Below are 24,000 nucleotides of genomic sequence, written 5' to 3'. Positions count from 1 at the left end.
GTAGATCGCTAAAGTTAAGCAACAATGAGGTTGGTCATTCTATGATTGATGACGACTTCGGATTACCAAATGATTTATGCAGATCACTAAAGTTAAGCAGCATGGAATCTGGTCATCCTAAGATGTCTGACTTCTTGGGAATACAAAATGCTTTATGTAGATCGCTAAAGTTAAGCAACAATGAGGTTGGTCATTCTATGATTGATGACGACTTCGGATTACCAAATGATTTATGCAGATCACTAAAGTTAAGCAGCATGGAATCTGGTCATCCTAAGATGTCTGACTTCTTGGGAATACAAAATGCTTTATGTAGATCACTAAAGTTAAGCAACAATGAGGTTGGTCATTCTATGATTGATGACGACTTGGGATTACCAAATGATTTATGCAGATCACTAAAGTTAAGCAGCATGGAATCTGGTCATTCTAAGATGTCTGACTACTTGGGAATACAAAATGTTTTATGTAGATCACTAAAGTTAAGCAACAATGAGGTTGGTCATTCTATGATTGATGACGACTTGGGATTACCAAATGATTTATGCAGATCACTAAAGTTAAGCAGCATGGAATCTGGTCATTCTAAGATGTCTGACTACTTGGGAATACAAAATGCTTTATGTAGATCACTAAAGTTAAGCAACAATGAGGTTGGTCATTCTATGATTGATGACGACTTGGGATTACCAAATGATTTATGCAGATCACTAAAGTTAAGCAGCATGGAATCTGGTCATCCTAAGATGTCTGACTTCTTGGGAATACAAAATGCTTTATGTAGATCGCTAAAGTTAAGCAACAATGAGGTTGGTCATTCTATGATTGATGACGACTTGGGATTACCAAATGATTTATGCAGATCGCTAAAGTTAAGCAGCATGGAATCTGGTCATCCTAAGATGTCTGACTTCTTGGGAATACAAAATGTTTTATGTAGATCGCTAAAGTTAAGCAACAATGAGGTTGGTCATTCTATGATTGATGACGACTTGGGATTACCAAATGATTTATGCAGATCACTAAAGTTAAGCAGCATGGAATCTGGTCATTCTAAGATGTCTGACTACTTGGGAATACAAAATGTTTTATGTAGATCACTAAAGTTAAGCAACAATGAGGTTGGTCATTCTATGATTGATGACGACTTGGGATTACCAAATGATTTATGCAGATCACTAAAGTTAAGCAACATGGAATCTGGTCATTCTAAGATGTCTGACTACTTGGGAATACAAAATGTTTTATGTAGATCACTAAAGTTAAGCAACAATGAGGTTGGTCATTCTATGATTGATGACGACTTGGGATTACCAAATGATTTATGCAGATCACTAAAGTTAAGCAGCATGGAATCTGGTCATTCTAAGATGTCTGACTACTTGGGAATACAAAATGTTTTATGTAGATCACTAAAGTTAAGCAACAATGAGGTTGGTCATTCTATGATTGATGACGACTTGGGATTACCAAATGATTTATGCAGATCACTAAAGTTAAGCAGCATGGAATCTGGTCATTCTAAGATGTCTGACTACTTGGGAATACAAAATGTTTTATGTAGATCACTAAAGTTAAGCAACAATGAGGTTGGTCATTCTATGATTGATGACGACTTGGGATTACCAAATGATTTATGCAGATCACTAAAGTTAAGCAGCATGGAATCTGGTCATTCTAAGATGTCTGACTACTTGGGAATACAAAATGTTTTATGTAGATCACTAAAGTTAAGCAACAATGAGGTTGGTCATTCTATGATTGATGACGACTTGGGATTACCAAATGATTTATGCAGATCACTAAAGTTAAGCAGCATGGAATCTGGTCATTCTAAGATGTCTGACTACTTGGGAATACAAAATGTTTTATGTAGATCACTAAAGTTAAGGAACAATGAGGTTGGTCATTCTATGATTGATGACGACTTGGGATTACCAAATGATTTATGCAGATCACTAAAGTTAAGCAGCATGGAATCTGGTCATTCTAAGATATCTGACTACTTGGGAATACAAAATGTTTTATGTAGATCACTAAAGTTAAGCAACAATGAGGTTGGTCATTCTATGATTGATGACGACTTGGGATTACCAAATGATTTATGCAGATCACTAAAGTTAAGCAGCATGGAATCTGGTCATTCTAAGATGTCTGACTACTTGGGAATACAAAATGTTTTATGTAGATCACTAAAGTTAAGCAACAATGAGGTTGGTCATTCTATGATTGATGACGACTTGGGATTACCAAATGATTTATGCAGATCACTAAAGTTAAGCAACATGGAATCTGGTCATTCTAAGATGTCTGACTACTTGGGAATACAAAATGTTTTATGTAGATCACTAAAGTTAAGCAACAATGAGGTTGGTCATTCTATGATTGATGACGACTTGGGATTACCAAATGATTTATGCAGATCACTAAAGTTAAGCAGCATGGAATCTGGTCATTCTAAGATGTCTGACTACTTGGGAATACAAAATGTTTTATGTAGATCACTAAAGTTAAGCAACAATGAGGTTGGTCATTCTATGATTGATGACGACTTGGGATTACCAAATGATTTATGCAGATCACTAAAGTTAAGCAGCATGGAATCTGGTCATTCTAAGATGTCTGACTACTTGGGAATACAAAATGTTTTATGTAGATCACTAAAGTTAAGCAACAATGAGGTTGGTCATTCTATGATTTATGACGACTTGGGATTACCAAATGATTTATGCAGATCACTAAAGTTAAGCAGCATGGAATCTGGTCATTCTAAGATGTCTGACTACTTGGGAATACAAAATGTTTTATGTAGATCACTAAAGTTAAGCAACAATGAGGTTGGTCATTCTATGATTTATGACGACTTGGGATTACCAAATGATTTATGCAGATCACTAAAGTTAAGCAGCATGGAATCTGGTCATCCTAAGATGTCTGACTTCTTGGGAATACAAAATGTTTTATGTAGATCGCTAAAGTTAAGCAACAATGAGGTTGGTCATTCTATGATTGATGACGACTTGGGATTACCAAATGATTTATGCAGATCACTAAAGTTAAGCAGCATGGAATCTGGTCATTCTAAGATGTCTGACTACTTGGGAATACAAAATGTTTTATGTAGATCACTAAAGTTAAGCAACAATGAGGTTGGTCATTCTATGATTGATGACGACTTGGGATTACCAAATGATTTATGCAGATCACTAAAGTTAAGCAGCATGGAATCTGGTCATTCTAAGATGTCTGACTACTTGGGAATACAAAATGTTTTATGTAGATCACTAAAGTTAAGCAACAATAAGGTTGGTCATTCTATGATTGATGACGACTTGGGATTACCAAATGATTTATGCAGATCACTAAAGTTAAGCAGCATGGAATCTGGTCATTCTAAGATATCTGACTACTTGGGAATACAAAATGTTTTATGTAGATCACTAAAGTTAAGCAACAATGAGGTTGGTCATTCTATGATTGATGACGACTTGGGATTACCAAATGATTTATGCAGATCACTAAAGTTAAGCAGCATGGAATCTGGTCATTCTAAGATGTCTGACTACTTGGGAATACAAAATGTTTTATGTAGATCACTAAAGTTAAGCAACAATGAGGTTGGTCATTCTATGATTGATGACGACTTGGGATTACCAAATGATTTATGCAGATCACTAAAGTTAAGCAACATGGAATCTGGTCATTCTAAGATGTCTGACTACTTGGGAATACAAAATGTTTTATGTAGATCACTAAAGTTAAGCAACAATGAGGTTGGTCATTCTATGATTGATGACGACTTGGGATTACCAAATGATTTATGCAGATCACTAAAGTTAAGCAGCATGGAATCTGGTCATTCTAAGATGTCTGACTACTTGGGAATACAAAATGTTTTATGTAGATCACTAAAGTTAAGCAACAATGAGGTTGGTCATTCTATGATTGATGACGACTTGGGATTACCAAATGATTTATGCAGATCACTAAAGTTAAGCAGCATGGAATCTGGTCATTCTAAGATGTCTGACTACTTGGGAATACAAAATGTTTTATGTAGATCACTAAAGTTAAGCAACAATGAGGTTGGTCATTCTATGATTTATGACGACTTGGGATTACCAAATGATTTATGCAGATCACTAAAGTTAAGCAGCATGGAATCTGGTCATTCTAAGATGTCTGACTACTTGGGAATACAAAATGTTTTATGTAGATCACTAAAGTTAAGCAACAATGAGGTTGGTCATTCTATGATTGATGACGACTTGGGATTACCAAATGATTTATGCAGATCACTAAAGTTAAGCAGCATGGAATCTGGTCATCCTAAGATGTCTGACTTCTTGGGAATACAAAATGTTTTATGTAGATCGCTAAAGTTAAGCAACAATGAGGTTGGTCATTCTATGATTGATGACGACTTGGGATTACCAAATGATTTATGCAGATCACTAAAGTTAAGCAGCATGGAATCTGGTCATTCTAAGATGTCTGACTACTTGGGAATACAAAATGTTTTATGTAGATCACTAAAGTTAAGCAACAATGAGGTTGGTCATTCTATGATTGATGACGACTTGGGATTACCAAATGATTTATGCAGATCACTAAAGTTAAGCAGCATGGAATCTGGTCATTCTAAGATGTCTGACTACTTGGGAATACAAAATGTTTTATGTAGATCACTAAAGTTAAGCAACAATGAGGTTGGTCATTCTATGATTGATGACGACTTGGGATTACCAAATGATTTATGCAGATCACTAAAGTTAAGCAACATGGAATCTGGTCATTCTAAGATGTCTGACTACTTGGGAATACAAAATGCTTTATGTAGATCGATGTGGCAAAGTTATTTAGCAAGAGGAAGGGGATTATGTGGGTTAAATCATGAAAAGTGATGGTCGAAATTATTAACATATCCAAGAATTATGAAATGTGATGAAATAAAAGTTTTTTGATTTGTGTGTTATAATGAAACAAACATCCCAGATAAAATCTCAAATTTATCATTTTAGAAAGAGGGGTGTAATATGTGGGTTAAATCATAAAAAAATGATTGTTGAAATTCGTAACATATCCAAGAATTACGAAAAATTATGAAATGTGTGTTATTTGATTGGTGTTTTCGTAATGAAATAGACAGCCCAGATTATGTATCAAAGTTATTATTTTAGTAAGAACGGGGCTATACTTTGGGTTAAATCAAGAAAAATTATTGTTGAAATTAGTAATATATCCAAGAATTATGAAAATGATGAAATATGAGTTATTTGATTGGTGTGTTTGTAATGAAAGAACCAGCCAGACAATGTCTCAAGGTTGATATTTTAGTAAGAGAGGCGCGATTATGTTGGTTAAATCATTAAGAATGATTGTCGAAATTAGTAACATATCCAAGAACTATGAAAAATGATGAAATGTGATTTATTTTATTGGTGTGTTTTTAATAAAATAAACAGCCCAGACAATGTATCAAAGTTATTACTTTAGTACGAGGGGGGATAATGTGAATTCAATCGCGAAAATAATTGTCAAAATTAGTAATATATCCAAGAATTATGAAAAATGATTGCATGTGAAATGTATCAAAGTTATTATTTTAGTAAGAGTGGGAAGATATGTGGGTTTAATTATGAAAAGTGATCGTGGAAATTTGTAACATATCCAAGAATTATGGGAGTCAACGACATACGTTCACATATATACTTACAGATTACCCGGAATCGTCCGGGATTGAATGAGATACATGCAAATATATGCAAGCAGAACACACGGGCGCCTGGGATCAATGAGATAGATGCAAATATATATTAGCAGAATACCTGGCGTTGCCTTGGATTGAATTAGATTGATTGAAATATATACTAACAGAATACCTTGCGTCGCCCAGGATTTCATTGGATTGATCGAGATATATACTAGCAGAACATCCGGCGTTGCCCGGGATCGAATGAAATAGGTTAGAATATATATTAGCAAAATACCTGTCGTTGCTTGGGATTGGATGAGATAGGTGGAAATATATATTAGCAGAATACCCTGCATCGCCCCGTATTGAATGAGATTGGTGGAAATATATAGGATTTAATAATGCAGGTGCAGATAAATACTAACAGAATACCTGGCATCGCCTGGGATTAAATGATATAGGTACAAATACAGAATAGACGAATACTTGGCGTCGACCGGGATTGTATTAGATAGCTGCACTTATACAAAAGCAGAATATCCGGCATTACTCAAGCTTGCATGAGATACGTGAGATAATTTATTTGCAATATCCCCGGCGTCGCCCGGGATTGAAGGAGATTGATGGAAATAAAATATACATAAGCAAAATTCCTGGCGTTGCCCGGGATTGAATGAGATAGGGGAAAATATATATTAGCAGAATAATCAGCGTCGCCCTGGATTAAATGAGGGTGGTGAAATATAAAGTTTGTACCGGAAATGGCTCAAACAATTTTCTATCTCAAAATTACTTCATTTGTGAAGTCGATTCCAGATATGGCTTAAACAGTTAATGATCTCACAATTAGATTGATATATATATATATATTGTTGGTTTTCAATGAAAGTTTTCTAGGCAAGTTTCTATAATGGGTGATCTATATTTGTTAAAATGTTTTATGTACTCATCCGGGAATTATGTGATGGTTGTCGTAGTGGGTAGAAAGGAGTATGATTATGTTAATTTTAAACGTGCTCTTGAGTTTTCTTTTGGGGGTTAAGTTGGAGAAAGTAATGTCCGTTTTGGGGTAAAAAAAAAGTTTGTGAAATTGTTTAATATATCTATTTAAATTACCCGTCTAAGTGTAGGTAAAATTATTTTAAATATGTGTTGTATATTCACCGTCCTTGCAAAGGTAAAATTTTTTTAAATGTGTTGTATATTCACCGTCCTTGCAAAGGTAAAATTATTTCATATACATGCTGTAAATTATCTAAGATACAATTATTTCATACGTCTAATACCCGTCCTAGCTAGGGAAAATATTCTTTTGCTCGAAATAGCAAATGATACATAGACATTAAAAATTTCTCACTCCTAAGAATTACAAATATATTCAAAATCAAATTCAATTTTCTCATTGTTTATACGGTCCCGAGCTACTTTCTAAAAATTTTTTCAGTTTTCTTAAAATTATGGTAGCCTTGGTGGTAAGAGAAATTATTTAACATGTTGTACAATACCTGCCGATAGTATGTGAAATTGTTTCATGTATGTATTTTAATTACCCGTCCGAGGGTAGGTAAAATTATTTTAAATATGTGTTGTATATTACTCATCCCTGCAAAGGAAACATTATTTCATATATATGGTATAAATTACTTATCCTAGGGTCCTGGATATGACCTTAAACTATATCCAGTGGTGAGGCCCCAGCTTGCCGGCTTTGGTAAATGTGGAGCCACCCTTTAATTACCATTGCTCCCAGGTCCACTCTGACCCGGAGTGGTAGTACCTGTTAGGGTCCCAACTATGGGTTAAATAGAAACTGATTTAAAAACAACAAATATATTCTATTAAAAAAATGTTCTTCAAAATCTTTGGATTCGGCATTAAATAACCCGAAAAGGGTTGATATGCCGTAAAACAAAAACAACCAACCAACCAACCAACTTATCCTAGATAAGTGTTGTGGAGACGCCCACTAATTAGCATACGTGGGTGAACAAGATATAGATAAAGGTATCAAGTCAGCAAGACCGGGGAGCTGTGTTCGAACGCCGGATAGGCAAGACGCATGTGCCGGTTGCTCCATGAAAGACTTTAACACGCCCTCTGCCGGACAATCTTCCAACTGCAGTACAACTGCACCTTTGTAAATATGTATTATATTTTCGTCTTAATATATTTGTTTTACCTTTACTTTCTGCGTTCGTGTTGTTATTGATACAGACACAACAATAAGGTACAATTATTTGATACGTGTAATACCCGTCCTAGGGTAGATAAAATATTCATTTGCTCGAAAAAGCTAACGATGCATAGACATCAAAAATTCCTCTATCCGAAGAATAACAAATATGTTCAAAATCAACTTCAATTTTCTCATTGTTTATACGATCCCGAGCAACGCCGGGTAGCCCCGCTAGTTATTTTATAAAAGGAACTTTGTCTGTGTGTGGGGAGGGGATGAGAGAGAAAGAGTTCTCTATGGACTTGAAAACGGCTGGACTGATTTTTACGAAATTTCACACGGAGGTAATGTATGTGCCTAGCAGTGTTCTTAAAAAGTTTTGTATAAGAATGAAATGAAAGAAAGAACAGGCGATTTTGACCAAAGTTTACACCTTACACAATATTATATCACAAGTGAATTTGAGAAGTTTTAGTAACACACAAGCAGAAAGACCCGGCATGTATAATCAACTGTAGGTTCTTTGATATGACAGAGGCGCTTTCGAAATGAATGTTTCTGTTAAAGCATAATTGCACCATGATCCTCGAGCTTTTCATTTAAAACTTAAAATAATGTCATTATCACCGCACAACCGGTAAAGCCTGGCATATAAAATCAATAAAAGGTTCTTTGATATGACAGGGGCGCGTTCGAAATGAATGTTTCAGTTTGGAGCACAATTGAACTACGATACTTTAGTTTTGCATTTCAAAATTTAATGCAAGCCATTATATATAAGAATTGATTTTATAAAATCAACAATAAGTTCTCTACAGTGCAATGTAGACTACAATATATTGTGAACTGCGAGGGACATGTGAAATTCTGTCAGATGCACAGCGATGGGTCCCCAATTAGAGCAGGCAATCAATCGATTTGATTTTAAAAATAAGCAATTTTATCGATTTCGATGGCAATAAAAGTATGGGGGTGTGAAAAATTTGTTGATCATCACACAATCAAAGACAAGGTCAGGTCTCCTTGTTTTATATATATATATATATATATATATATATATATATATTATTTAAAATATAATATATATATATATTAGTTTTTAAAACATAATTATCCACTGACACGTGTTTCGTCGTCCACGACTCATCAGAGTAGCTGAATCCAGTGAGATTCGAAATCGGCACCTCGTGATAAAAAGCCTAAACCTCTACCACTCGGCTAACCTCGCCGGACTACTAAGTGCATCACTTTTATGTAGATGTTTTTATTTGTTTTTGTTAGCGATACTTTCTTGAATGAATTCAAGTATTTATACGAAAGTGCATTCTTACCTAAATGCTTGTTGGGAATAATGTTCCCATTGACCAATCTGGTACCCCCTTTAATGGGGAGCGGCATATATATTATTTTTTAAAATATAATTATCCACTGTGTTTAATTGACGTTTTGATTAATACATTTAAAAGACTAGTTAAACTGTATCGAGATGTTAACAATTTTTGTTCTGCGGAGTTGGAAGTTGATATATAAGGGAATTTGGACATGTGGAATAAATTCGAGTTTGTCTTTAACCGGTAACAATAGTTGCTAAAAGGTTGAAATTAAAAAAAATAATAATTTGAAACGCCTTTAAATACTCTAACACGCATGTGCAAATATACATTTATACGTAAAAGTCGGTTAAAGTTTAACGTTTTGTAATCAATCACATGATAGCTCAAACGGTAGCGGCTAAGGCCGGCGCGCTTAATGTTTTGGTTTCAGCTCTTTTTGATGGCATCGAATCCTTTATTTTTAATTTTTGAAATCGCGACAATATATATGGTACAATATAATAACACATAAATTATTTGCTCTATGATAATAAATACGAAATATGCATGGATTAAAATATCATATTTAAGCGTATTTTACGACCGGGCAACACCGATCGGCCTGCTATCATATCTATATGAAAGTGACCTTCATATCAATAATCAGTATAATCCGATGAAAGGAGGAACAGTCGATTTTAACGAAAGTTAACCCCTTATACAGCCTAACATCACAAGTGCATTTGACATATAAAATCAACAGTGGGCGTTTTATATGATAGAGGCACATTGGAAATGAAGGTTTCTGATGAAGCACAATGCCACCATGATATTTTCTCTTTCTTTTTAAATTTAAAATCAAGTCATTATCACTCCAGAACAATAGGGCCAGGCCTATAAAATCAGCAGTAGCTTCTTTGATATGACAGGGATGCGTTCGAAATGAATTTTTCAGTATAGAGCAAAACTGAAGTATGATACTTGACTTTTCTATTTTAAACTTTAATTGAAGCCTTTGTGTATATAAAACAAATTTTTATAAGATCAACAGTATGTTTTCTACGGTACATTTTAGACTACAATGTATTATAGACTAACTTACCGCGGGGAGGCATTTCAAGATTTTTTCTACAGCATCGTGGTGGATCTCTAACTACAGCAGACAATGAATGCACAAATAAATTCAATATGGCTGTAATCATTGCATATAAATATTTTCGTCAAAAATATCAACTTTTAGGATTTGTTTTCACGTGTTAGGATTTCTGTTCCTCTAAAATTATGTTTTTGTACAGATATTAAAATTTGATAATTTAGTACGTTATTACTATATATGTTTTTAGATTACTGGCCGGTTTTTATGATGTCGTGTTCAAATGAACAGCTACAGCAATAATTGGAGTACACCACTACTAAAGAATCAGTAACAGCTAGTGGATTTTAAAAAATACAATCTAAGCGTGAGGACACTTTAGAAGATGTGAAATATATTCTGCTTTAAACTTGGAAAAATGCCACAGAAACATACGAAATGCTTCAGACTGCTCTTGGAGTATTTGTCATGAATCGAAAATAAGTTTTTGAGTGGCATAAGAGATTCAAGGAAAATATAGAGTCTGCGAAGGGTATTGAGAGGTTTGGGAAGAGTAAGGAAGTCAGAACACTAGAGTTGATTAGCCAAATAAAGAATTTCATATATAAGGACCGTGGTGTGTCTATAGAAACAGTAAGTGCACAGTTTGATGTCAGTGTGGGAACTGTGCACACAATTATTCGCGAGGAACTAAATATGCGGAAAACGTTTTTTTTCCGAAAGGGTGCAGAACACAACGCCATCTTTGTCGCAGACTATTTGACTAAGATGGACATGAAAACAGTTCCTCGCCCTATAGTGCAGAACCAGCTTCATGTGACTTTGATAATCCCTACGCTCAGGGAAAACTTTAGAGCCTGCTGTTATAAGACAACTGGGGAGGTGAAAGATGTTGTGATGAAGGTTATTTACACTCTCACGCAGCAGGACTTCCATGGAGCCTTCCAGAAGTTGTTGGAACGGTTCAAGTGCATTGCAGCTGGAGGACACTACTACAAAAGGGACTATCGTTGCATACGTGTACTATCAATAAAAATGCTCAAACGAAAAACTCTGAAAACTTATTGAAGGCACCTTGTATATTTATTGGGTAGACAAATTTAGGCGCGTAGTTACTGAGTTTCGCAAAATTGCAACGACAGCACATCAAGCTTCAAAAATAGTAAGAAACTAGCTGGCATCCTGGCGTTGTCCGATTGTCGAATATGCCTTAACATTTTATTTTAATTCATTCAGCTTGCATATGTATTATTATAGAATAAATCCTCCATTGAATGTTATATATTACGAGGTATAATTTGCCCGGTGGAATAATTCGTTTTATTTTTATTTTTTTTTAATAATAATGATAATGTCGTTCTTGAAATTCCGTCTGTGTTTGTGTACAATATCACGTCAGCTGATATTTGGGCTTGACGATGACTGACCTGGAAAAGTCAGTTCTAATAAATGTTTAGTTTTAAAATATTCAAACGAAGAAATGATTTGCGGCGATTTTAAACGGTACCTTTTCTTTTACCGTAAATTGAACTGATGAACAAGAAGAAATTCAGATATAGTAGTAAGGTACACCTGGATATGAACAGGGGATAATTCGATATATAGTCGAATTCTCTACCACTAAGCTAAAACTACAGATTATAATCTGTTTTTTTTTCTTAAATAGAAGTGATTTGCTGAAATGTGATTATCTCCCTTGGCCGGTGTAACGTAAAATATTCTCTTGTAATGTTTTTTCATATATGAGAGAGAAAAGCTATTTCTAAAATCGGATTTTTTTTTTTTTTTCGATTTCCGATATTTCTCGGATAAATTACTGTACAAAACATATCTAAGAACATGGCAGACACATAAATTAGCTTTGTGTGAAATTTGCAAAAGATAGGCTCAGCAGTTTCGGAACCTATAAGGAAAGAACATTGCCCATACAGTCACATACATACACATACACGCACATGCATACACACATATATAATTGTAGAGATTAAGATAGAGATAAGATATTACATTTTGGATTCGTTTTACGAATTGATGACGTCACTTTAAACATATTCCCACTCTACAATCTTCTTTATTATTTTTTTTTTAACTACAACTACTTTGTTTCATAATCCAAAGGCATAAACAATTCCATTGTGGTTTTTTACTTTTAATAAACAAGCGTTTGTACTCATATGATTATTATTATTATTATCATTTTTTTTTTATTATTATTATTATTATTATTATTATTATTATTATTATTATTATTATTATTGATGATGATGATGATGATGTGGTTGCGTTTTTTATATCAAATAAAAAGAAAACCCGACAAGCCAAGAAGATCCCCAAAAAAAATATATTTTTTACACCTTGCATTAAGAGACTAGAGTGAAATTCTTTTCTAAACCGGATGTTGAGATTGCCGGAAGCGGAAATAACGGTTCTATTAACCATTGCGTGACGATATCCGCCATTTTGTTTTCTTTCTGTTCGGATCCCTTGACAAGTAAAGCGCTACCTGTGGCCGACGGCAAGACGAGCTTACTATCACTGTAAATCTATTCTAGTGCACTCGATGGGTAATCAAGCGAGAGAAAGAAAGGAAACTGCTAGATGTTAATTACAAATTGCATCAAGTAGTTATAGGTCGGTTTCTTTTGAATTCTGTACAAACAATTCTTGCTACTTTTTTTCCAACTGTGAGAGGATAAAAGAATTTGTAATAGTTTTATTTCTTTTCCCCTTTTTCATTTGCATTTATATATATACACATATGTGTGTATGTGTGTGTGTGCGCACGTGCGTACGTGCAGATCTGTGGTTGTTATTTTTTATTAGCTATAGAAGTTTTTATTTTAAATCCTGCGTATTTGTATTGAATTTTCGCTTCCAAAGCGGTTAAAGGTTACCTCTTTTTTAATGTTTTAGTAATTTTTATTCATTAGATGGCAAATCTTTATTTTATTAAAATAGTTTTATTATAATTTAAGTAGATGCACGTAAAAATATTTAAAAAATTCTTTAAATAATATAAGTATCTAACATTTAATAAATAAATGTATAAATAAATATATATATATATATATATTATATATATATCAAATATATATACACATACATATATATATACATATATGGATCATATTACCACACTGCTTTCAAGGACATTCACTTCGGATTTTACCATGCAATTTGGGTGTTAACTTTATATCCTTTTCTTTAACTTCCCCTTACTCTATGACTTTTAATTACTCAATCAATTTTTAATTGTGATTTTCCATGTCTCACTGACTTTAGCAAATAAGATGTAAACCACTATAACTATTTGCTAATATTTTCCCCTCTGAAGAGATGGTAGACATCGAACCCTATAGGATAAGGATTTAAAATAGTTCTTATTTATTCTTTGTCTTATATAGAATAATAAAAATCTTTGATCTGAAACTGAAATATTTCACGTCATAAATTTTTAAATTCATTGAATGACTAAAATTATATATATATATATATATATATATAACTACTTCATTTACTCACATAAAATTAATATACGAAAATATAGATTTATGTATAAACTTTAAGTATTTACTTCAAAAGTGCTCAATACGTAGGTTGAGCTAGTTAGTAATTTATATTGGCTGATAGGAAGGGGCTCGGTGGATACTAGAAAGCTGATTGGCTAACTAAAATCCTCAACAGAAGAGGACCATATAAAAACGAGAAACAACCACAGAATTCGCGCATAAGCCTGACGAATCCTAGAGTGGATGAAACGCCGAATATTCAGTGTAGCTTAATCGCCATATATATTTTATAAATCACATATATATGATGATATCCATTGATATTATGTGTCCAGATTTTGCGGACACTTTTTGTACATACACACACATATACATTATATATATATATATATATATATATATTATATTATATATATTGTATATTATATATATATATATATATATATATATATTATGTGTGTTATGTGTTTGTATGTTGGCGTACTTCCGTCTCGATTTACGATAGAGAATTGAGACTGAAGGTTGTCATTTTGAGTGGTACCAACTGCTGCTGTGACTAAGCAGGCCGATGCGGGTACGGCAGATTTTGTTACCCTCCTTGTGAGGATACGCTTCGTCAGGCTCTATCGATGCTGCTGCTGATGCTGCCCTCTTGCGTCTTCTCCTGCCACTCTTCATTTCTTCTTCTCTCGCTCAGCCGGACACACTTCTTGATTTTGACCCTACAGGAGCCGCGGTCTTCAGCTTAGAATTTGAGATCAGCAGGGTTGATGTTGCCGGATTTTAAGTTCCTTTTCACATATCCTTAAATCTGAGGAGTGGTTTACCAATTGGTCTGCTGCCGGCTGAGAGCTTGTTATACAGGATGTATTTGGGGATTCGGGTATCCCGCATGCGAGAAACGTGTCCTAACCAGCACAGACGTCTCTGGGAGAGGAAGGCAAACACTGATTGTGAGATTTGCTTTGGTGAGAACGTTTTTGTTGGAAACGCGATCCTGCCATGTAATGCCTAAGATCTTTCTGAGATTGTGCAGGTTGAAGGTGTTTAATCTGCGCTCTTGATGCATGTAGGGGGTCCATGTCTCACTGAAATAGAGTAAGATGCTGAGGACCCAGTCTTGATTCACCTTCACATTCATGTTGTTATTCCGTACTCTCTTAGTCAGGCTGACCATAGCTGTTGTTGCTTTCCCGATGCGGTTGTTAAGCCCAGTATCCAGTGAGAGATTATTTGGAAGTAGTTGAGCCTAGACAAGTGAAGGCGTTCACCACCTCCAGTGTGCGACTGCAAATGGATATGCAAGGGGCGTTCTAACATCTTGGGTCATCGCATTTGTTGTTGTTGTTTCTATTTTTTTAGGTTTATTGTTAGACAAAACTCGTTGTAAATGAGACAGTCGATGAGTCGTTAGAGGGTTCCTCAGAATAGGCGGCTAACGCCGTATCATCCGTGAAGAGCATTTCCCTGATATGGGACATGCGGTCTTTAGTTTGCGCGTGTAGGCGGGTCAGGTTGAAAAAGCCTTCATCTCCTCTTGTGTAAATATAGACGCCAACTTCAGTTTAATTAAAAGTGCATTATAGCAGAAGTAAGAAAAATGTACAGAAAAGGGTGGAGGCACTGAAGATATGGGGAAAGATTCCGAGAGTGCTCCATTAAACTTGGCGGAGCCTTTCATGCCTTCATGGAAGGAGGTCATCATCCTAAGACGCTTGGGTGGAGGTGCATTATTTTTTTATTTTTTTAATAGCGCGAGGAGGCAGCTCCTGCTAACCAGGTCAAATGCCTTTATAAGAACAATGAAATGATCGTTTGGGGCATGGGAAATAAGGCAGACACTTTCCTGATTCCGATATCGATTCCGATACCCCGAAACGTTGCAATGTTTTCGATTTCCTATTCTGTTCTGTGTTAATCATCCCAACACTAATATACAGGGTGACCCAAAAAAACAGGCCCCAACTCTAACTATGACCCGTTTCTTAGTGTTTTGTCCGAATGAAATGAAACTTTGGTCATAGCTAGTTTATTATATTCAAAACATCACATCAAAACACTAGGGTCTTTGGCCTTTTTTTTTCTCCGTTCTACAGCATATGTTCTAGATGTCCTCTATTTAGCTTTTGTTTCTTTTGGGTCACCCTATACATATATATATATATATATATATATATATATATATATATATATATATATATATATATATAGTTGTTATTGTTGATATTGATTATTTTAGAGAGATAATGAAATATTCGGTATTAGTGTCTCCTTCTAAGGAATTAGTTTTCCCTGAGAAATATAGCCCCTTTTTATAAAGCCGTAAACACACACACATATATATATATATATATATATATATATATATATATATATATTCATCAATATACAGTACTGTTTCGTTGCATTAGTGCAGCTAAACATACACCTTTTCCCATCCTGTATATGGGTGTGTGCTTTTAGGTCACCCTGTATGTATATATATATATATATATATATATATATATATATAGTTACCTAAAACACACATACACACACACACACATATATATATATACATACATATATATATAAATATATATATATATATATATATATATATAAACAGATCGTAAAATACGCTTAAATATGATATTTTGATTAATACAGATTTCGTATTTATTTATTATTATATTATATTGGACCAATATATAGTAATGATTTAAATAGTTTTTAAAAAATAACTCGTCCGCCACCACTTAGACTTGAAACAATTACGATTTACCTTTTTCTTTGACGTTAATGGCTGAGCTAGGGAGACAGGTCTGTTGCAAGGCTAAAATTAAATCATGAACTAATAGCTATTACGTTACGCATGCATGTTCGTAATGCCGTCGTTCGATTTTTACCTGGTAAATTCCATTTCTTTAATGTTCAATCTTTTGCACCGAGTCTTTCCGGCTAAGAAGCAAATATAAAGTTCGCATGAGTTCGAATACCCTTTATATTAAGTTTCATGTCTGTAGACTAAAAACTAACAGAGGAGTTTGGTAGAAAAAATTGTTTAAACAAATATATATATATATGCATATATAAATATATATATAGTAAGAGGTGTGTGTTTTCTATAACCTTTTTACTCAAATGTTACGCAAGTATAAATCATGTAGAATATCTGCATGAATATAATTACACGTAATAGTTAACTAAATATGAACATCCCATAGGAAACCGAAAAAAAACTAATAGGGAATTAATTAAATTGACGTTTTAAAGAATATGCAAATTAGCTAGATCTTTTGCTAGTGAATACAATTCCACGACCCATATATAACAAGGTTGTGCTTTCTTTTTAAATAAACAGAAAAAAGGGTTTAATATGAATATCTATACACAAGACAAAAAAAAAACAATTTTATAGGAATTACTGCAACAGTAGTTCCTGTCATACTGCTCAAAAAGCTTCAACCAGAGCTAGCGCCTATACTTACAAAGTTGTTTACGCGTTGTCTTAAGGAGAATTGCTTCCCAACACCCTGGAAAACCTCATCAATGTTTAAGAATTCAGGTCGGCGGTCATCCTCCTCTTAGTACAGACCAATAAGTCTCCTGTGCATCATGAATAAGTTGCTGGAATCTATGTTAAATAGAGAATTAGTTAACCGCCTCAGCAAAATTCACCTCCTCAGTGGTATGCAATATGGTTTCCGTTCTGCTAAATTTACAGCAGATGTGCTTACGGTATTGTCTCATAAGACTAGCGAATCTCTCCATGGGGGCTTTATTACTAGGGCAATCGCTCTTAACATATCAAACACCTTTGATAGGGTATGGTATAAAGGTCTACTTCACAAGATCTCCAGCTACAGTATAGCTGGAAATGTCTTCTCAAGTATTAAATCATTTCTTTCTGATAAGTTCATAAAAGTAGTGGTTGGTGGGCAGAAGTCAGAAGCTTACAATATTAATGCTGGAGTCCCTCAGCGGTTCATCCTGGGACTCTCTTTCTGATCTACATCAATGATCTTCCAAATTACATCTTAAGACCATTCGTAGACATTTATCTTGACGACGCTACCATCTATGGCAACACTTCAAAGGCCGTAAATGACCCAACTTCTCTCTCATTCTCTCTTCTCTGATCTTGAGCAAGTGGTAAAATGGGGAAAGAGGTGTCTGGTGACTTTTAATGCAACTAAACTCAAGCTTCTATCTTTACATCATCAACACTCTGATCCCTATCTGGTATCAATTGAAATGAATGGCTCTTGTCTTGGAGAAACTCCATATTTTTACAAGCTTCTGGGCTTGATCATTTCTCCTGATCTGAAAAGGAACACGCACTGAAATGGAACACGCCGGAGAAATGGTGGGATCCTTCTACCGTTCCATTAGATATCTCACTGCTGATGCAATTCTCTACCTATATAAAAGCCAGGTACGTCCAAGGATCAAGTATTGTTGCCACATCTGGGCAGAAGCTGCTAGAAATCTATCCTGCCTTGACAGAGTACAAAATAGACTTTGTAGTCTAGTGGGGATTCCCCTTTTCTCTTCCCTGCAATCTGTTTTCCAGCAGAAGAGACGTTGCGCGTCCCTCTCTGCTGTATCATTATTTTCATCAAAAGAGCGGTAATGTATTCGTCTATCTGAAGCCACTATAAATAATTTCTCCACTCTTTATCTGTGCCTAAACCTAAACGTAGATTCCATGAACAAAGCTTCTTTCTTAGGACTGCATGCCTGTGGAACTCTCTTCCATTTGCCTGCTTCCCAGCTGACTACAACTGAATCGTATTCAAGTTCAACGTAAACAAATTCTTGTTGAACCGTCCCCTTCAGTAATCCAATTTATCAAACTTCCTGTACTAACGATTACCACGATATTATCCCATTTACTACTGTAGACTCATCAACCCTTATCCTTGAGTAGCCTCTGAGCCTTTATAAGTAATGATTTCTATGTAAAAAGAAATACGGAAAACGCGCCAAAGAAAGAAAAATGGAAAACAAAGAAGAAAGAAAAAAGAGAAAGAAAAAGACAGAGAATAAAGAAATTGAATTATTTAAAAATAACGGAAAAAAAAGAATAAAAAATAAATAACTTAAAAAGGAGAAAAGACGAAAAGTGAGTGAGCAAAAAAAATTTTTTTTAAGAAACGTACGAAAGAAAGAAATAGAAAGAAAAAATGAAACAAGAAAGAAATAGAAAAGAAAACAGAAAGAACAAGAAAGAAAGTAAGATAAATAATAAAAGAAATTGAAAAAAAAAACAATGCAGGAGAAATAAAATAAAAGATGACAGCAATGGACGTTGTTTAAATATATGTTGTCGTCTATCGACTGGCCATTATCTGTCAGTGTTTTTGAACGCTTCCATGGACAGGTGATCTAACGTTCAACGGAGAAATTGGACGCCATTGTCCTTAAATGCTCCTCCTTTTTAAAAGAGCTCCACACTTCGATTTGCCCGTCCGACGAGGCTTTTCCTGAAAGGTTTAAGAAAGGATATCTCGATTGAATCCGTTCAATAGACACAAAAGATCAGTGAATCGAGAAAAGAACAGTTTAACGATGAATTAATTCTTCGACCATTTCATTGAATAGTCGTAACGAAAACAACTATAGATGCGACAAGAGACATGTCGCATTGAATAAGTCCGACAAGGAACTATTTAGTCTTTTTTTTGTTCCTCAATAGCTTTATACCTTCTCTCGCGAATACAGATTTCTAGAAAAGCATCCGCATCTCTATAAAACACTGACAGTCATTCAATTATAAATAACTTCGAAATCTAGTAGTAGGCAGACTATTTTCATTTCTACGGCCCTTTTTCTCATAGTGTAACATGTCGCGGACGTCTACATGCAAATGTATGCGCAATGACATCGCCAGTTAAGTAAAAGGAAGACTATAAAAATTAGAATAAAGACGGTCAAGGGAGAGATATGAATAAGGAACAAGATAACGTTCGAGATCACGGGGATGACATCACGGCCGTAACGATAAGGAAATAAATGCCGTCGCTACAAAGAAAAAGCAAGTTGAATTTTTTTCTATTCATTGTCCACTTCGCAATTGAGGCAACAACATTTGTTGTGTTCCCGCGCAACGTTAGAATAGAAGCAATGCTGATAGTCTCCGTCTGATCTACCGTTATTTCCATACAAGGTGCTCGACTGAGCTCTAGTTTTTGTTTCCTCCCTATATTACATTTACAGTAAGAACTCGCCTTGCTACAACGCTGAAATATGTACTATCTCCTCTCTCTTTACCTCTCTGCTTCTGTCTATCTGTCTCTCTGTCTTTGTCTCTGTCTGTCTGTCTCTCTCTCTCTCTCTGTCTCTCTCTCTCTCTCTCTCTCTCTCTCTCTCTCTCTCTCTCTCTCCATGTGACTTATGTTAGATGGAATTTTTCCGGACAGAGCTTCTTTTTATTGACTTTCCCTCTTTAAACTGAATTATTTTTAACGCTTTAGAGCAATATGCCCTGTTTGATGTGAACATAATTAAAAATGATGCTTTAGTTCCAAAACAATTTTTTTTTCGTGCATCCTTGGTGTATCAAAGAACATTTTCATCTATTTATTCATAACATACGTTTATAGAAAAAACTAACTGGTCTTGGACGTAAACCTTCTTTCAATATCATGGATTTTAATTTACACCATGTTTTAGTAAAAAAAAAAAAATTAATCTCATATGTTATGACGTCATTTTTTTTAGAAACATACTTCAATATTGGGAAAAGTAAAAGGTTTGGTTTGGTTGTTTTGTTTTACGGCATGTCAACCCTTTTCAGGTTATTTAATGCCGAATCCAATTATTTTGGAAACAGTTTTTATGCGTCAAGTTCTTTAAATCTTCAAATATTTATTTGTAGAGTTTGGTTTGGTTGTTTTACGGCATATCAATCCTTTTCGGGTTGTTTCAAGCCGAATCCAGTTATCTTAGAAATAGAATTCATGTTGCATCGAGTTATTTTGTAGAAGGTTTTTATTCTTCAAGTTCTTTGTATCTTCAATCGCTAGTTTGTAATGTTTGGTTTGGTTGTTTTATAGTGGATTTTATCGTTTTTGTTCCATGCCCTGCAGAACATGAATGAATTTTGCAATGGGAGAGGGAAAAGGGTGACAGTATTATTATTTGGTATATTTAGAGTTTAGAAATCAGTCAGGAAGTGGGGGAGATAGAAAGAGACGGGGCGATGGGGAAAAAAAGGATAAGAGGAACATGTTGGTAGCTGTTTTTTGTTTTGTAGAATATAATTAAGTTTTGCAAAAGAAAGTAGGAAATAGAAAAAGTATCAATGTTAGGTGCATTCTATCTCAGGAAGCCAATATTTTCAGACAGCCTGATCTGGTAACACCAAGGAAAGGCGAGTATTTTATAACCCATCTGTACTTTCACATAACAGTTTTATAAACAAAGACTTCCGTAAAACTTGAATCTAACATACAACACTATTTAATATACATGTACGGTACTTTCGCTGCATAACCACAATTATTTCTTTTAGAAACATTGCCTTAGTAAATAAAAAGTTTAGGAGCAATGTCAATACTCATTTCGCTAAATAATTTATGTGATTGAAATAAGAATTTAATTTATTCGTAGGCGATGTCCTTTTCTCTTCCCTGCAACCTCTATCTCACAAAACAGATGTTACGAGTTTGTTTCCGCTTTATCGTTATTTTCATGGCAAGTGCTCGACTGAGCTTCAATCTATGGTCCCTTCTCGCCAATCTTTCACAAGAAACACTCGTCTAGCTGAAAACACTGTCAATAATTCTCCCCACTCTTTATCTGTGCCTAAACGTAGATTCCATGAACAAAGCTTATTTCTTAGAACTGCACGCCTGTGGGATTGTCTTCCGTTTACCTGCTTTTCAGTTGACTACAATATATTTGTGTTCAAGTCTAACGTAAACAAGTTCTTGATGAGCCGTTCCACTTAAGTCAGCAAATTTACCGAATTTCCATTACTAACGATTAATATATTGTCTAATTGACTACTGTACACTCTCAACCCTTATTCTCGAGTGGGCTTTTGGCCTTGATAAGTGGTTATGCCTATGTAAAAAAATACATTGGTCCCTCGACAAAAGCAGGGTAGACCTGTAAATTTACCCTTGTTCGTCTATCCGTTCGTCTGTTCGTCCGTTCATTTGTCCGCACTTTTTTTAAATGACTACGTCTTGGATCTTTTTTCGACATTTTGCACAAACATTAAACATGATATGAGTAAAAAAGTAACAGAACGGATTTTGCTAGAAAACTCCAGTTGTCTCCCTAGGCGTGTCTTTCGCATTGAAATGGCTAAAATTGACACTTTGGTGCTTATAAAAAAAATTGATGCCTTGGATTTTTATAAAACTTTCTGAAAAGTTGTAACTAACAAATTTCTATATAATTTTGTTTGTCTATACTTCGCGAAAACTATTGGGTGTCTCTTAGGGGCTCTTGTAGGGCTAATAAAAACACTCCGTTTTTTGGACTATTTTACCATATTTCTCCAAATTTTCTGTGTATGTCTATTTAGCAGTTGTGCATGGTGCTGAACTCAAATTTAAATATGTTAAGGCCTTGGGGACTTTTGCGGCTAAATAGGAGGGGGGATTAAATGATAGACTTAGTCATTTCTTTTCTTTTTTTCCGCATGGTGCAGAACTCAAATTTACATATGTTAAGACCTAAAACTCCGCCGTTTGTTCATTTTGACCAGGATTTGACGTCCCCTGAGGATTGGGGGGGGGCTAAATGGGTGGGGGAGGCAAAAACTGAAATTAGTCATTTTTTTAATGCCTCGTTCACTGTGCAGTGACGAGGGGGCGCATGCATTTTTCACTTGTTTTTTGTTTTTGTTTTTGTTTTTCAAATAATTTGGCTTCTAAAAACGTATTTTGCAAACATTACTCAAAAGTTTAAAAAAAAATAAGTAAAAATAAGTATTAAACTTCAGGTAATTTTTATGCTATTTTTGTTGATTTTGTTTTGTTTTGTTTTTCTTTTTGTATTTCTCGTGCGATTAATTAATATTGATAATTATGTTTCCCGGCGTCTTTTATTTCACTCGGATTGTTCCGGCGGTTCTTGTTAGCTGCCGATCGAGCCCGATTCAACGTCACGGAAACTTGGGTAAAAAAAAAAATGCATAAGTATCAGATGTCGTTTTTAGGTCAACATGGGTGCGAATATTGCTGAAAAATATGAATGATGTCTTGATAATCTGAAACAAAAGTTTCTAAATTAATCATGGTGATACTTTTAAGTAAGAACAATATGTATAAAATAAATTGCAATGGTTAAAAATACTCCGACAAAAAAGTGTACTAAACTGATATGTTCATGTCTTACAGATAAAAAGGTAAAAAAAAATATATTTTTTTCTTACATGTCAATTTTGGTGATTTTTTTTATTATTATTATTAATTACCTGTTCTGTTTTTCCTATCTTTTCAGGTTGCCTACGCGTCTTGTCTATGAAATTTCGATCAACGCACGCCCCTCCGGGGGATACGCTGATCCACCCTGGAGACATATTACATTCTATCTATTTCATAGCTTCAGGTTCTATAGAAATATCTAAAGATGAAATAGTTATGGCTATTTTAGGTAAGTACATCTTATAAATGCTTCGAATAGATGCCGCACTATTAACTAAGTTCCAACCTCTGTCCCATCACCGGAACGTTGCGTTCTGCCCCTGTTTTATAAGTACTCTAATGGAATATGATCTAATGAACTCATAGCACGTGTAGCTTCTCGACGCACACACTCCCGCTTAGCCCGACAAGCAGCAAAATTCCAACCCTTCACTGTTTACGTCCACAAATACCGGCAAGCCTTCTACTCTAATAGTTCATTTCCTCGGGCTGCTAGACTTTGGAATTACCTCCCTGTCTACATTTTCCCCTGACTGCACTAATCTGCATAAATTTAAATGCTTAACTCCAACCCACAGTCAAGTGTTAGAGACGATTGCATATACGAGGTGCTTACAACAAGTTTTCAGACTCCTTTTGTACAGGCATTTAAAATTGTCGCAGATTCTTCAAAACTCAGTATGTTATTGCTGTACACCTCATGAGATGACTGACCAATTTTTATGATTTCAGGTTCAAATGAACAGCTACAGCCCGAATCGGAAGACACCTTATTAAAGCCTGATTTTCACGGTGAATTTCAAAAATGCAATTTGGACGTGAGGACACTTTAGAAGAACGATATGCAAT

The 24,000-nt window shown here is 34.8% G+C and overlaps 1 protein-coding gene across 9 annotated transcripts in view; it reads left to right on the top strand.

The window, feature by feature from the left end:
* LOC145261213 (voltage-gated inwardly rectifying potassium channel KCNH7-like) overlaps positions 1–24,000 on the top strand; it is a 1,042,998-nt gene that overhangs the window by 750,245 nt on the left and 268,753 nt on the right. For all 9 annotated transcript variants that reach the window (XM_080119561.1, XM_080119557.1, XM_080119564.1 and 6 more), the window contains one exon: positions 23,228–23,380. In XM_080119561.1, the coding sequence (XP_079975687.1) occupies positions 23,228–23,380 (153 nt within the window). The remainder of the gene's footprint in view (positions 1–23,227; positions 23,381–24,000) is intronic.

The sequence above is a fragment of the Euprymna scolopes genome, chromosome 37, assembly GCF_053919585.1.
Source record: "Euprymna scolopes isolate OS-2025 chromosome 37, ASM5391958v1, whole genome shotgun sequence".
Lineage (NCBI taxonomy): Eukaryota > Metazoa > Mollusca > Cephalopoda > Sepiida > Sepiolidae > Euprymna > Euprymna scolopes.
The sequence above is the reverse complement of the archived record's forward strand: the minus strand, read 5'-3'. Positions and strand labels throughout refer to the sequence as shown.